The 14,000-nt window shown below is 32.1% G+C and overlaps 1 protein-coding gene across 3 annotated transcripts in view; it reads right to left on the bottom strand.

The window, feature by feature from the left end:
• Positions 1 to 13,025, bottom strand: part of LOC108917944 (clustered mitochondria protein homolog) — a 53,868-nt gene extending 40,843 nt beyond the window's left edge. For 2 of the 3 annotated variants that reach the window (XM_018724759.2, XM_018724760.2), the window contains exons 1-6: positions 12,681 to 13,025; positions 10,726 to 10,868; positions 10,281 to 10,596; positions 10,093 to 10,223; positions 9,903 to 10,039; positions 4,789 to 5,018 (exon numbers count right to left, since the gene is read on the bottom strand). In XM_018724759.2, coding sequence (XP_018580275.1) covers positions 4,789 to 5,018; positions 9,903 to 10,039; positions 10,093 to 10,223; positions 10,281 to 10,596; positions 10,726 to 10,868; positions 12,681 to 12,792 — 1,069 coding nt within the window. In that variant the 5' untranslated portion in view covers positions 12,793 to 13,025. The remainder of the gene's footprint in view (positions 1 to 4,788; positions 5,019 to 9,902; positions 10,040 to 10,092; positions 10,224 to 10,280; positions 10,597 to 10,725; positions 10,869 to 12,680) is intronic. The other variant, XM_018724761.2, reaches the window with a different exon arrangement.
• Positions 13,026 to 14,000: the final 975 nt, after the last annotated feature.

The raw sequence follows: 14,000 nt of genomic DNA, 5'->3' as shown, positions 1-14,000 counted from the left end.
CGACAAAAATGTTGGTATTTTGAGTTTGTCCCCCACCCCAAATATGTCGATTTGGTGACATTATGGTTGGTGACAACCAGCAAGCTGATTTTTCTGGGAGGGTTTGGTAATAAGATTTGAAATGAAAGTATCTTATTGTCCGACAAAATTCTTGAGAAGGTTTTGCAGTCCGACGCCCCGAAGATGTCGACTTAACGAGAACATGGTTGGTGATAACCAGCAATCTGGTTCTGATTTTTTTCTCTAATAATTAAAATGTATAACACAATAATATACTTGTCCGCCAAAAAGATTGGAAAATTTGCCTTAAAAATGGGAAAAATAACTATTTTTGTGGTACCTAATGTTCATTCCGTTATAAAATAATTAATTTTTTAAGGAAAAAATAAATAAGAATAAATAAGAAAATTATCTTGTTAACAGGTTAACACTTTATAAAACTAGCTGTCTCGCACCGTTTTCAAGATATTTGGCTTTGAAACTTCCAATGCTGTTGAATTAAATTACAATGAAGTTCCTACCTATTATTAATTTAGCGGTGAAGTTTCTTAAGTTTGGACGAAAATCAAATAATTGACATATTCCATTTGTCTTATTGCTGTCATTTGTATGCTACTGTCCATTAAGTATTATTCGTACCTAAAATTACATCTTAATTTAAATTGCATGTACATAAACGTGAGATGGAATGCTGAGACTTCCGTTTTTGGGGTTACAAATCAGTTGTTTATGGATAAACTATAAACACCTGTTAAGAACTTTGGCAGCAGGTTTTAAATGCTGCAATGTCATTTCGCATTAAGGATTTATACTTTACAACAAGACAATCTTTTTATAAACGCGTTGATAAATGTATAATATTTTTAAAATTGGTTTAACTGGTTTTTCAAGAACAACACTATGTGTAAACTGTTTGTCAAAACAAGATTGCAAATATTAATTTAAAAAAACACAAGCAAAAATGTATGCATTCATTGTATAGTTATCATTTTTTATAAAATAGTTACAATAGTTTAGAAAATAAAATGTACATATTATAAGTTTTTTGAACAAAGAAATCATTTTGATAGAAATTAATTAAATTAGTTAGACATAATTATTTATGAATTTCAATTTATGTTGCTCCTGTTAACAAGATAATTTTCTTATTTATTCTTCTTTATTTTTTCATTAAAAAATTAATTATTTTATAGCGGAATGAACATTAGGTACCACAAAAATAGTTATTTTTCCCAATTTTAAGGCAAATTTTCCAATCTTTTTGGCGGACGGAAGTATATTATTGTGTTATACATTTCAATTATTAGAGAAAAAAATCATAACCAGATTGCTGGTTATCACTAACCATGTTGTCATTAAGTCGACATCTTTGGGGAGTCGGACTGCAAAACATTCTCAAGTATTTTGTCGGACAATAAGATACTTTAATTTCAAATCTTATTACCAAAACCTCCCAGAAAAATCAGCTTGCTGGTTGTCACCAACCATAATGTCACCAAATCGACATATTTGGGGTGGGGGACAAACTCAAAATACCAACATTTTTGTCGGACAAATTTTTTGGGGGTTTTAAAAAAAATATATCTTTCATTTAAAATTAAAAAAAAGTGTTGGCCATAACATTCCATGTTTATGCCAGATTGACATGTTTTCCTGAAAATCACGGGAAAACTTACCATTGTTGAATTTTCCTCTTAGTCATATCTTGGGAGACTCGTCAAACTTAAGCTGCACGCAAAGTTACAGCTTGCTGGTAATCATTTTTTTCTTTGTACGTGGGCCTGTGGACTATTTTTTTTATCATGTTTCAATGCAATTTTTAAAAGTAATGTTGTAAATAAGTGGTGGAATCATATCTTTACTGAACTGGATACTGTAAAATTAGGAACTTTTACTATATTTTCATTGGCAATTCTGCCATATATTATTATGCTGTTGACTTGGCAGGACCAGCAAGGACCAATACTAATAGCCATAAACAAGAAATCATACTTTTAGTAAGATGTATTATATTATTATTAATGAAAGAACAAGAAACTTCAAACACTAAAAATGTTGAAATACAAGGATTCATTTAATTTTTGGCAGTAAAAAATCACAGAAAACATAGGCACCCATGTAAACATTAGAATTCCCGTTTTGTCGAGAATATTGTAAAAATACTCAATAATTACACTGGCACACAAAATAAAAAAGTGGTCTGTACAATAGGCTTTATGTATTTTGACTAGGCCTGTGCGATTCGCAAAATAACGAATCGATTTTCGACTCGTCAAAAATATAGATTTGTAAAATGCTTATATGTAAAATAACGTAGTAGGCTTGTGTCAAAGGATAATCTGGATAATTTTCGATTCACTTAAGATTTAATAGAAAAGCGATAGTAATAATTGTGAAATTAATGACTCTAAAGAAGAATTAGTAAATAAATAATAGAATAATTAGTAAAACTCATGGTAACTGTTTACTGGCAAGTCGTATTTACCAAACTAATAATCCATATTTACAAAGATATCCTCGTTCAAAGTGTTTTGTAAAACTGAAGGAGAGGTTCCACAATTATTACTGTCGCTTTTCTATTAAACCTTATGTGAATCGAAAATTATCCAGATTATCCTTTGACAAGAGGCTACTACGTTATTTTACATATAAGCTATTTGTAAACTTTAAACGCATTTTTTCATAGAAATGAGATTTCATGAAAAACTAATGAATTTTGGTATAGGAGCAGGTATAGCAAAGTTGTAGAGAATTTAATTCTGCATCTCATGGTATGAAAATATACAGGGCGTTGCATTTAAAAAAATCGAGATTTTTCAATTTTTCAATTGGCAATTTTGACATGATATTTTGGTCACCCTGTATAACGCAAGCCAGTTTTTGGAGCATGATTCAGAAGAGTCATCCTTACTAAACATCTGATAAAAAAATGGGCTTAGTAGCTATTAGTATAACCTGTCAGTATCAGAAAACGTAAGCAACCAATATCGACTAGAAAAACCTTTCAAGCGAGATATCTCAAAAACTGTGAATATTTGAATAGAACTATTCCACACAAAGTACCAGTGGCGGTTTTACCATAAGAGCTGCGGAGCTGCAGAACACATAAAATTTTATGTATTTACTCATATTAAATATCAACAAAATATTTAAAGAATCCAAATGGAAATGTACTCGTGCTAAAATAAATCTAGGAGCTTATATTATTATTTATTGCGACACGAGCTACGCTCCTTAATATATGCAATCTAATATACAAAATGTGTGGACAACGAACAATTAGATGCGTCCTTTGTTTTTATTGGCTAATTAGGCACGTGACCCAGTACACGAAGATAGGGGCTTTTGCGGCTGCAATAGCAACAGCCACTGCGCTGCAGTAAATGCAGTAATATTTCGTACGTGGTATGTGGTGGTTTATTTATGCGAGCGGCACGTGTGAATATTTTCGTTTAGGTGTCTACGGATATTATAGTTATTAAAATGAATAGCGTTTCGTTTAAAAAAAACTTTATTTGGTTTCCTGCCTTATGAGGATAAACTAAAAATAAAAGAAGTAAAAGTTATAAAAAAACAAAAATGTATACACAAAAGCAGAGTGGATGTGGGGGTCTGATTTAAAAAATTCACTGTTTTGTTTTCCGTGCTTACTTTTCGGTGGAGATAAAGCATGGACAATATACAGTGTGAAAGATTTAAGTCATTAAGTCTTTAGGTAAAATAAATATAAGAAGTCAGTTAGATTCTGCATATTGGGATAATATACGGAAACACAATGAACAGGTAACGAAAAATCGTTATGTATTATCTAAAATCATAGATTGCATAAAATTTTGCGTAGCTTTCGAATTAGCACTTCGCGGACACGACGAGACAGAAAATTCGGACAACCCTGATATGTTTCGTGGACTCATAAATTTTAGTGCAGATCTTGACGACATATTAAAAGAACATCTAGCCACATAGGTATGACCGGGATTTTCTGTGATTGTACCGGGAATTAGCTGTATGGTCCCGGATTTCGGATTTGCACGTATAACTCCCGGAATATAATATAATGTACATATATATAAAAAAAGATAAAGAAAAAATCATAACACGCCGAGGAAAATTAAAATTCGTTGAATCGTTGGTAAATTTCACAAACGATTTTTTTGTTTATAAACAATATTCAATAATTTAATAAAATATATTTATTTTATTCCAATTTATTTATACCGTCAGTAGGTAATTCGTAAATAGATATTTTAAAAAAGGTATCAATTTCAAAAATCATTCTTGTGAAAATCTATATTTTTTTTATAAATTCATTGTTCTTTGAAATTCAGAAGTGCCAGGAAAACGCGTGACCTTGAAAATTTAAAAATGTTTCGCCTGCGGCGCCATTTAGAGACTCCGGACACTTAATATCCCGGAATTCAATTCAACAAATGTAACAACCCTAAGCAGAACACATTCAATCAATGTTCACGCGCCGCCACTGCAAAGTACCCTTTATTTTTTATGTAGAATCAGAAAAAAATATAAAAAATGTATGTTTCCATTTAAAAAACCAAAGTTGGTGTCTGTCCAGGAAAAGTGGAACACCCTGTATAGTTGAATATATTTTTAATTTGTACATCGAGAAATGTGGCAACACAGTAAAAAGAAAAATCCATATAATCCTCATTTTAACATAGATATTGGACTTTCCCGCACTAGTGGGACACGCTGTATAGCATACAAAAATTTAAAACCAAAAATTGTAACCACATAATTGACAAATAGAAAAATAGCTAAATTACTTACTATCTTCAGCTCTTATGGCATCTAAAGTATGTTCCATGGTCGGTGCAGTCCATGCATATAGCTGATACGGAGTAGCTACACGTTCAAATGGGTGCCGTTGGCTCCGTTTCTTCTGCAGTAAAGCAAAATTTCTTTTAAACTGAGGTGATATTTGGTTCAACAGTTCAATTAATGAATGGCATAAATGACTAGGCGATGCAGGTTTAGGATTAAATTCTTCCGCTCCAGATCTGTTAAAGTTAAATAAATTAAGATACTATTGTACTCAAAATATTTGTTAAATTATAATTACAGGTTGTTTGCTGTGCTTTGCCATAAAAAAAAACAAAGAATATAATTGTCAAAGTTGTACCGAGCAACTTAAATTGCCTCTAAATAATTTTTTTGTGGTTTTAAGGTTTATTGTACCATGGATTTTTGGGTTGAACAAACTTATCCTTTCCAAATATCATATGAACACAGTTGGAACCAGTGACGGCCCGCTAGAGGAAGCTGGGGAGGCTAAGCCTCCTCTGCAGTTTTTGATAGTATTGCAAAAGTTTTCTTTTAATTTTTTTATTTTACATCATATAATTAATATTACTTACGAAATTTTCATACAAATCTATTTTCATATGCAACTAATTAGGTACCTACTAAGGGAGATCTCGAGCACGTAAATATACGATTTTTAAATGTTCACTATTTTTCGCGCTCTCCGAATTCGCATTATAGTCGCTGGCAAATAACTTTCTCAAGCCTCCTGCCTTTACCAGTGTTCTATATGGTGCGTGACCTTGAAATTATATCCCCACAAAATCTACATTCAAGCTTAACCAGTCGAGCACGGAGGCTTGTTGCTACCTTCCATCTCTTTTTAACAAGCAAATCTTTCAATATAGCCCTTCTTCTGTACCACCTCGGCGATCACAGTTGTATGTTGCAATGTTGCATTAGTTGCATTTCCCATTTCATAATAAAAACATTAGTCGTCTGTGAGTGCGTTTTTGTTTTTAATTGGTGTTTATGTGTAGTTTTTCTTAAGAATTTTTGTGAGACGATCATAATTAATTAGTAAAACAATCATTTACATTTTACTCTGGTATGTACTTAACTTTATTAAAATAAAATAAGTGTGGAAAACAAATATAACCTCAACAACTTCTTTAGTTGCATGGACATTGTGGATTATTTATTATTAAAAGGATTTAGTATCTCAGTTACGATGAAAAGCTCATAATTAAACAGAAATCGGGACCAACACCTTCTTTGCAGTTTTAGTTGCAGTGGGTGAAAAACAAAATAGGGGATTTAGCGATAATAATTATAGAAAAACGACTGGTTAATTGCATCAACTATTAGAAATAAATTATACTGCTGGCAATGTTTATTTTTCACTAATGATAATTTATCGGTTTGGGGCAGGGTCGGTTTTAACAATTTAAAAAATTAGGGAGAGACCTTGAAAGACACGAAAAATCGCAAGAACATATTTCTTCGCGTATTAAATTTGAAATGTTCGGTAAACAGAATATTGTAAATGCTTTAGATTCTGTTCAAAAAACGGAAATATAACATTATAACGAGAAGGTTCGTGAAATAGAGATATTTTAAATAGACTAATCGATGTAGTAATATTTTTATCGTCTCAAGAAATTACTTTTCACTGACATGATGAAAAAGTGGAAGTGGGCCGACCTAAAAAGCGGACTGAAGAATTAAAAGAAAATGTCCAACAAATAATGGAAAATGCGCCAAGAACTTCTGTACGTGTTTTATCACAAATGGTGGGAGTATCAGTCGGTACCTGCCACACAGTGTTAAAAAAAGATTTGCGTTTGTTCTCCTATCGTTTAACTTGTCAGCAAGAACTTCATGAAGTTGATTTTCCGCGACGGGCTGTATTTTGTGAATGGTTTTTAAACAACTACGGTGAACTTCATAATATCACCTTTTTTTCTGATGAAGCCTGGTTTCATTTAAGTGGTTACGTAAACTCACAGGATATGAGAATGTGGTCTTCTGAAAAACCAGATAACTTTTTTGTCGAGGGCCCTCTACACGCTCAAAAAATTGGAGTTTGGTGTGCTCTCAATCAAAGGAGGATTTATGGACCTATTTTTTTTAATGGTACTCTTACTGCGCAAAGGTATAGAGAAGAAATTATCGCTCCTTTTGTTAACCAGCTGGAAGAAAACGAAATTACAAACTTTTACTTTCAACAAGATGGCGCAAGGGCACATACGGCAGGCGAGACGATGAATATGTTGAGGGAAGTTTTCCAAAATCGACTAATAAGTCTCAATGCTGAGCATGAATTTCCACCGAGGTCATGTGATATTACGCCGTGTGATTTCTTTTTGTGGCCTTACCTTAAAAACACTATTTTTGAACTGCCTATTCCTGATTTAAACCATCTGCAGGCTCGACTTATAGACAAGATTCGTGAAATTAACAATACCCCGAGCATCTTAGAAAATGTCTTTAATTCTTTGAGGAACAGGTGTGAAAAGTGCTTGGAACAAGGATGGGGACACTTTCAGCAGCTCCTTTAATTGTTTGTTATTGTTATCACGATTATTCTTTAAAATAAAGTTATATAGTCATTAACGTTATTGAAACTGACAGCTGCTATACAGCTCGTTGAGAAATGAGGTTAAGTTGGTCACTATAAGCTACTCCCTACGTCCAATGTGTCAGAGCCAACTTCGACCACGTTTTTATTTGAACGCTCATTACATATTAATTTATACGAATTTCTTTTAGTTTTTGTACTCATTGCTAATTTACAAAAAATGAGTGTTATTTAATGTTTTATACAAAATAAGAGCTTTTACTTTATGTTAATTATGTGCCTGTGCCCGTTTGATTACAAGGCGACGGTTTAAAGTTTTTCATTTCAAGCCTCCTCTGCCAAAGATACCACGAGCCGCCACTGGTTGGAACACCATTGAATTTCATGTAAGATTTGTTTAGAAAGTTCCATTCAAAATACATTTTGTCAACAGATGTAACAAAATAAAAATCAACTTTTAAATTTTTTATTTTTTCTAAGCATTTTAGAGAGTTCAATAAAACAATTTTTTTATTTTGGCGAGTATTACCAGTCTTCAAAGTTTGTTACACTATTTTTTATGACACCCTGACGCAAAACGCATTATAGTGCTTCAGAGTTGAAGTGACAAAAGCTTAACAGAGATTCCGCTCAGCGAAATATGTAAAAAAGTTCATATGAACATAGGTCTACAAGTGCATCGTTTTTGCTAACTTTGGCACATCTCTGAGATCCATAACAAAAAATAAGGAATTATCGCAATGAGTTTCTTTATGAAAACATAAACAAAACATGAAATGACGTCGTCTATAAAATGTCACAAAGACAGATATTTGGAATAAAAAAAAATGAAAAATTGTCCCTGCATATTCAAAAAAATTTAAAAATAAAGCAAGTTCTTTTTAAGGACAAGATTGATATAGTTTTACAATTAATTACAATTTAATTTTGGTTTGGATTATGTCAATGTTATTTAAAGAACTAAATAAAGGAGGATGTTCTAGCAAAACTTTACTATTTTAGCAATAACTTGAAAACGAAAAAAGATATCGACCTCCGGTCTGTGTATTTGTTTTCCTTAATGAATGGTCTATCAAGCCATGAAAAAAAAAAAAAAAACTATACTGTTGCATTTATTTTTTTTAGTAAACGGAGACAATTATAAAACTTTTCTCAGCGTCATCTACCGTTGCGCAGAAAAATAATATTTTTATTCCCATATCATAAATATAAATTTTATTAATAGTTCTTTAAAATGAGCCATCGTTTATTGAAATTGATTAAGGCATTTAGAAGTTGACAATTTAAAAATTTCAAGATGGCGTCCTTCATACTGGCGTTGCTATGATAATAACAAAAAAAGTTCAACCAAACTTGTGAAGGGTTTAACAGTGTATCTAAAAAGTGTATTTTCAACTTAGTTTACATAGGCGAAATTTTGAAAAACCAACAATTCTGTGTAACACTATAGCAGTTGCACCTAGCGCCTAGCGGTGAAGTTACAAACTTGAAAATATTTTAAATCAATTTCTTTTGGTCAAATTCGTTAATAGATTTTTTACCTCATAATCGTAGCAGGTCTAGTTTCCTATATTCATCCGCTCGATACCGGTAATAGATCACCCTGTATTGCAGAATGTCTTTTTGAAGCAATCATATCCTTTGTTGAAGAAAATATATTGTTTCTGTGGATTTTTAACTTAATTATTTTGGATTTGAGGTTAGGTTTTCAGGTTTCTTGGTCAGCTTCTTATAAGGTTAAAGTTATGCAAAAATATTGGTTGCACACTCAAAAGTACCATTTTTATGGAATTATACTCACATCATTTTGGGTCTAGATCAGCGTTTCCAGACGTCCCGCTTTTTTATCCAAAATTAAAGTCCCGCTTTTCCTGCTCTTGAATCAATTATCATCAATTATACAAACCCGTAGAAAAATTCCACTTTGCCCGAAAAAAAATCTGGCAAAGCTGGTCTAGATTCATGATTTAGGAATATGTTTAATGTTTATGATTTTTTTTTGTTTGGCAGCCTTTAGTACATAACTTTCCTTTTTTTTTCATTTTTAGATACCGAATATGTCATACTTCGTATGATCGAGTTTGAGGCTAGAGATTACTCGCCCATTTTGAAAAAATTCTAGGCATATATTCCAATTACCTCACCGGTACTATTTGATTAATTTTGACGCGTGGCTCAAATTTTTTCCAATATTTCCCACTGTGTGCCCCTGAAAATTCTAGATCAAATCTAATCGGTTCAGTTGATGTAGGATAATTGTTTTAATAAACTGTAAAAATTTCATTCAAATCGGCTAAAGCGTATATTTTTAAAAAACTCAGTTTAAAAAAAAATTAACACCCTGTATCTCACAAATGAAGCACGACCAATATTCATATGAACTTTTTTTACATATTTTCCTAAGCAGAATCTCCCCTAGTCTTTTGTCATTTCAACTCTGAAACACCAGGTAGATGCGAGTAGTTTTAGATCACTGGGTATAACCAACGCAGTAAGAATAAAATCTGATGGATTAAAACCATTAAAAGTAAAATATAAAAAGGTTAACTACTTAACTTACTGGTTTATATAAAATCCACGTGAACAAGCAGATATGTGATAGTGTTTATCCTCTAATGTAACAACATACAGATACATTAAATCACCGTGAATTTTTCGGTGACCTGGAGGAGGATTCCAAGCTGATGTAGTTAACACCTGAAAGTAACTTAACGTATAACAAAAATAAATGTTTTTCTTTGAGTACCGACCTTGACACATTGAGGTACTTTCTGATCTTTGAGCTGGGGCTGCAGCGCAGTTAAAGGCCGATCTTTACTATCCGGCATAATATAATCGGGTGGTGTGCAATCTACACTTTCTGGTCTCACCTTCTTTTTCTCTATTAGAAAATTTGGTATGGTTTGAATAATTTATGCATTATTTCATTGATACTCACCCAAAATATCCCCCTGTGTGACAGTATTAAGAAAACTTAAAGAGTTGCATTCGACTCCATTATACGCGTCTGCCGGATCAAGAGATTTAAGCAGATCTCTTACATGTCTCACATGAATTCTAGCTTCACGCATAGTATACGGCTCCTCTACAACTTTTATTATTGAACCTTCCTTTAGGCCTTCGATATTTTTTAGTTCGGCAAAATTGTCTAATGTATTGCCATCTAATTGTAATGAGAAACAGGTTCTGTGGCAAGTGTCCTCACGATCCATCAGTAACTGATGAATTTCCTGAACTAATTCCATGCTTGAAACCTGTTTTTTATAAAAATATATTTAAGTATAACAATTTTCATTACACTGGAGTAAAATTGAATGTAAGAGTTCATTTTGTGGCTTAAACTTAGGCAATAAGTTTTATAAAAATGTTAATAAAAATCAAACCTGAATATCAAATGGCTCTGCTCCAGGACTAACAATTTTCACTGAAAACCCAATATCTTGAATGAAGACCACTTCATCTTTGTTTTTATTTTCTTCACTTTCATCTTTTTCTTTTTCTTCCACATCTTTCTCCTGTTTATTTTCTAATAACACGAAAAAAATGTAAAACCTGTTACATAATAATTAGTGATGGGACTACTCGAATGAAAATTATCGATTATATCGATTATGAAAATCTCTCGAGATATCTCGAGTGGTCATATAGAATCATTCGATTATTCGGATACGAATGACAGTGGCCACAGCGTTACTAATACGTGCACTACTCGAGCGAGTGCGCAGATGTTTCGATTGTTCCAACGCATCTCGAGATAAGACGGCCGAGAGGATAGATGAGACAATCAAATATCACCGACATACAATAAAAAAGGTATGCAGGAATTTTATGAGTGGCATCGCGGGGGGTTAGATGGGAGCTTTATTTAGCGGGGATAAAAATTCATATGAATGAAAATAATACCAAATTATGTTTTCTATATAATTTTTTTTTTCAAAAAAATCACAAACAATGGACCTCTTTAGGCGGCGACTACTCATTTTAAACACATGCTGCTGAATCACTCAACTGGCAACGAAGAAATATGGAAGAAATGCCCCAATCCGCTACAGTCATTCATTTACCTAACATCTTTCGCATATGATTTGGGATAGACCGGAAATTTTCAAAGTGAACTTTCGATTATTCATTCGAATGATCATTCGATTATAAAATTAATTCGAATGGTAACCTCTCGATTATTTAATTCATTCGATTATTCCCATCACTAATAATAATTTATACCTAACAATGTCAGGGGTGTGTTCCTTAATCATTTTATCAAAATATTTTAATAAATATGCAGATATTTCTATGCCAATTCAGCCCAAGATCCATCAATCTACGTAAATCCTTTTCAAAAATATTTGAAAAAATATTTTATTTTAAATTTCAGCACATTATATCTTGAAAATCAGTAGCTTTAGAACCCTGGTTTACTAAGACTTTTTAGACTAAAATAATCCAAGCAACACACCTCTAGAGTTATTATATTGACTTAAAAAACGTCCTGTATAATATAATAATTTATTGGCTAAAACAATTGTTATAATCAACAAATAGACACGAATTTGAAGGTCTATTTCTCAACATTTTTAAATTGTGGTCTCTAGATCAAAGTTTATATAAACTCTTATTAGTTATTTTTACATGAAGATTGTTGGTCCATTTAAATTTGTTCACCCTGCATAATAATGAAAATGCCATAAATAAAATATTAAATTTTATCTCATATATTCCTGTTAATATTGTATGGAGCTCTAGCTTAGGTATGAATTAGCTGACTAAACAGTTCCTACCTACTTAATCATATAAAAAAATATATAATCTGAGCTTATAGTTTGGAAATAATGTGAATGATTCAATTTATTAGATCCATAAAAATAAATTGTTTATTTAACCGATGTTAACTCTTGTTTGAAGATTCTTAAACAAAAAAAATGGGGCCACGGCCGTTTATAGGTTATATATATTTTTTACATGTATAAACTAACAATTACCTATGCATAATTTAAATTTTTAGCAGTAACACTGAAATTCAATTTTATCTTCGCTTTGTACCTATTTCTAAAGTTCTCCATAAAAACTACAAACCACTTTCTTAAGATAGTGACAAAATTTAGCTCAAGGCAGAGTTCATATTTATGGCATTATTACTATTCAATAAGTTTATTATACTAAAAATATAGAGCTCATTATTTTGTGAAATAATAAAATAAGCCAATATAATCTTTTGTAAGACGAAATAAAAATTAAAGTTAATTAATTATTGGATAATAGCTGTTAGTTACGTAACAGGATCGGTTATTTACCGGTTCTAACAAATAACACAAAAACCAATTTATTATTCATTACGAACCTGTAACTTTTTCCTCGTTCTTGGTGGTTTTATTCACCTTTTCGCTATCCGCAGTCAGGTTATTTGATTTTGTATCATATTCTACATCGTTAACTGCTGCGCCAAGAGCCATTTTGTTTTTTTCTAATTATTTGACACTTAATATTGATATAAAGTATTTAACTGTTAACAAGACACCATTAATTCAAATTTACACGAAAATACCGAACTAAGCGCAATATTCTACTACAGGGACACGAACATTTTGTGCATCTTGTTTAACACGTGCTTCTGAAATAACCCCCTCTAACACAAAGTACAGTTCTCTATTACCACAAAGCGGATTTCAAATATTTTGTAATACTTATAACGCGCGAATATTCAAAACATTACAAAATCAGAACAGTTATAATCTTTCTATTGCAGGTTTTTGTTACAAAAAATAACTCGGAAATTTAAATTTTGCTTGTGTTACACGTAACCAATATGTTTTATATAAATGAAAAAATTAACGAGACGACGTTAATTATTTAAATAACATAACCTATCTTTTGATTTTTTTGTATTACTGCTGTCAGGGAGACTAGACAAGGAGCACAAACTCATACGGGAAAATTGAGAAAATTTGTCCAAGAAATGGCAGAAGTTGGGGTGTCGCTAGTGTTCTATGTGTCCCAAGTGAATGTAGCATAATAAATATACAGCGGCTATGTTCCGAAATTAGCTGAAAGTACTGTCAGCACGATTTTACATTCCGAAAATAAATTTCGCAAGCTTTACAGCAGCCTGCATCAGCGGAATAAACGTCAAAATACTACTATTTCTACATAACATCGACTGCTAAATCTGCTAAACCTCAAGAGGTAGTGTGATTGCAGCAGATTGGTGGAGGAATGACAGTATGATGTCTGATGTCTGTTTGCAAACAAAACCAAACTACACATTCGACGAAGGTTCAATCAAAATGGCTATATTACGCATAATCGACGACATAATAAAGCTGTACTACATTTTCCATGTAATTTTGAATTCTTGTTCTTGAATATTTACAATTAGTTTATTCTATCACATAAAAAATGTCTTCATCATCTTCACTATCATCTGTAGAATCTATATCTATAAACGATTTACAAAATAGCGCTATCGCAGTTGCAGTTCCCATTATTAAAAAAAAGATAAACAAAAGTCGACAAAATAAATGTAATTACTATACCCCGACAAACAATATACCAGACAGACAAATACACCAAAAGACACGTACGCCCCCGTAAGGGGGCATCCCCACACGACTAACACTTATCCACACACACACCCACACACACACACACACACACACACACA

Source organism: Anoplophora glabripennis, unplaced genomic scaffold (assembly GCF_000390285.2).
Source record: "Anoplophora glabripennis isolate ALB-LARVAE unplaced genomic scaffold, Agla_2.0 scaffold66, whole genome shotgun sequence".
Classification (NCBI taxonomy): domain Eukaryota; kingdom Metazoa; phylum Arthropoda; class Insecta; order Coleoptera; family Cerambycidae; genus Anoplophora; species Anoplophora glabripennis.
This window is presented reverse-complemented; position numbering and strand designations above follow the sequence as displayed.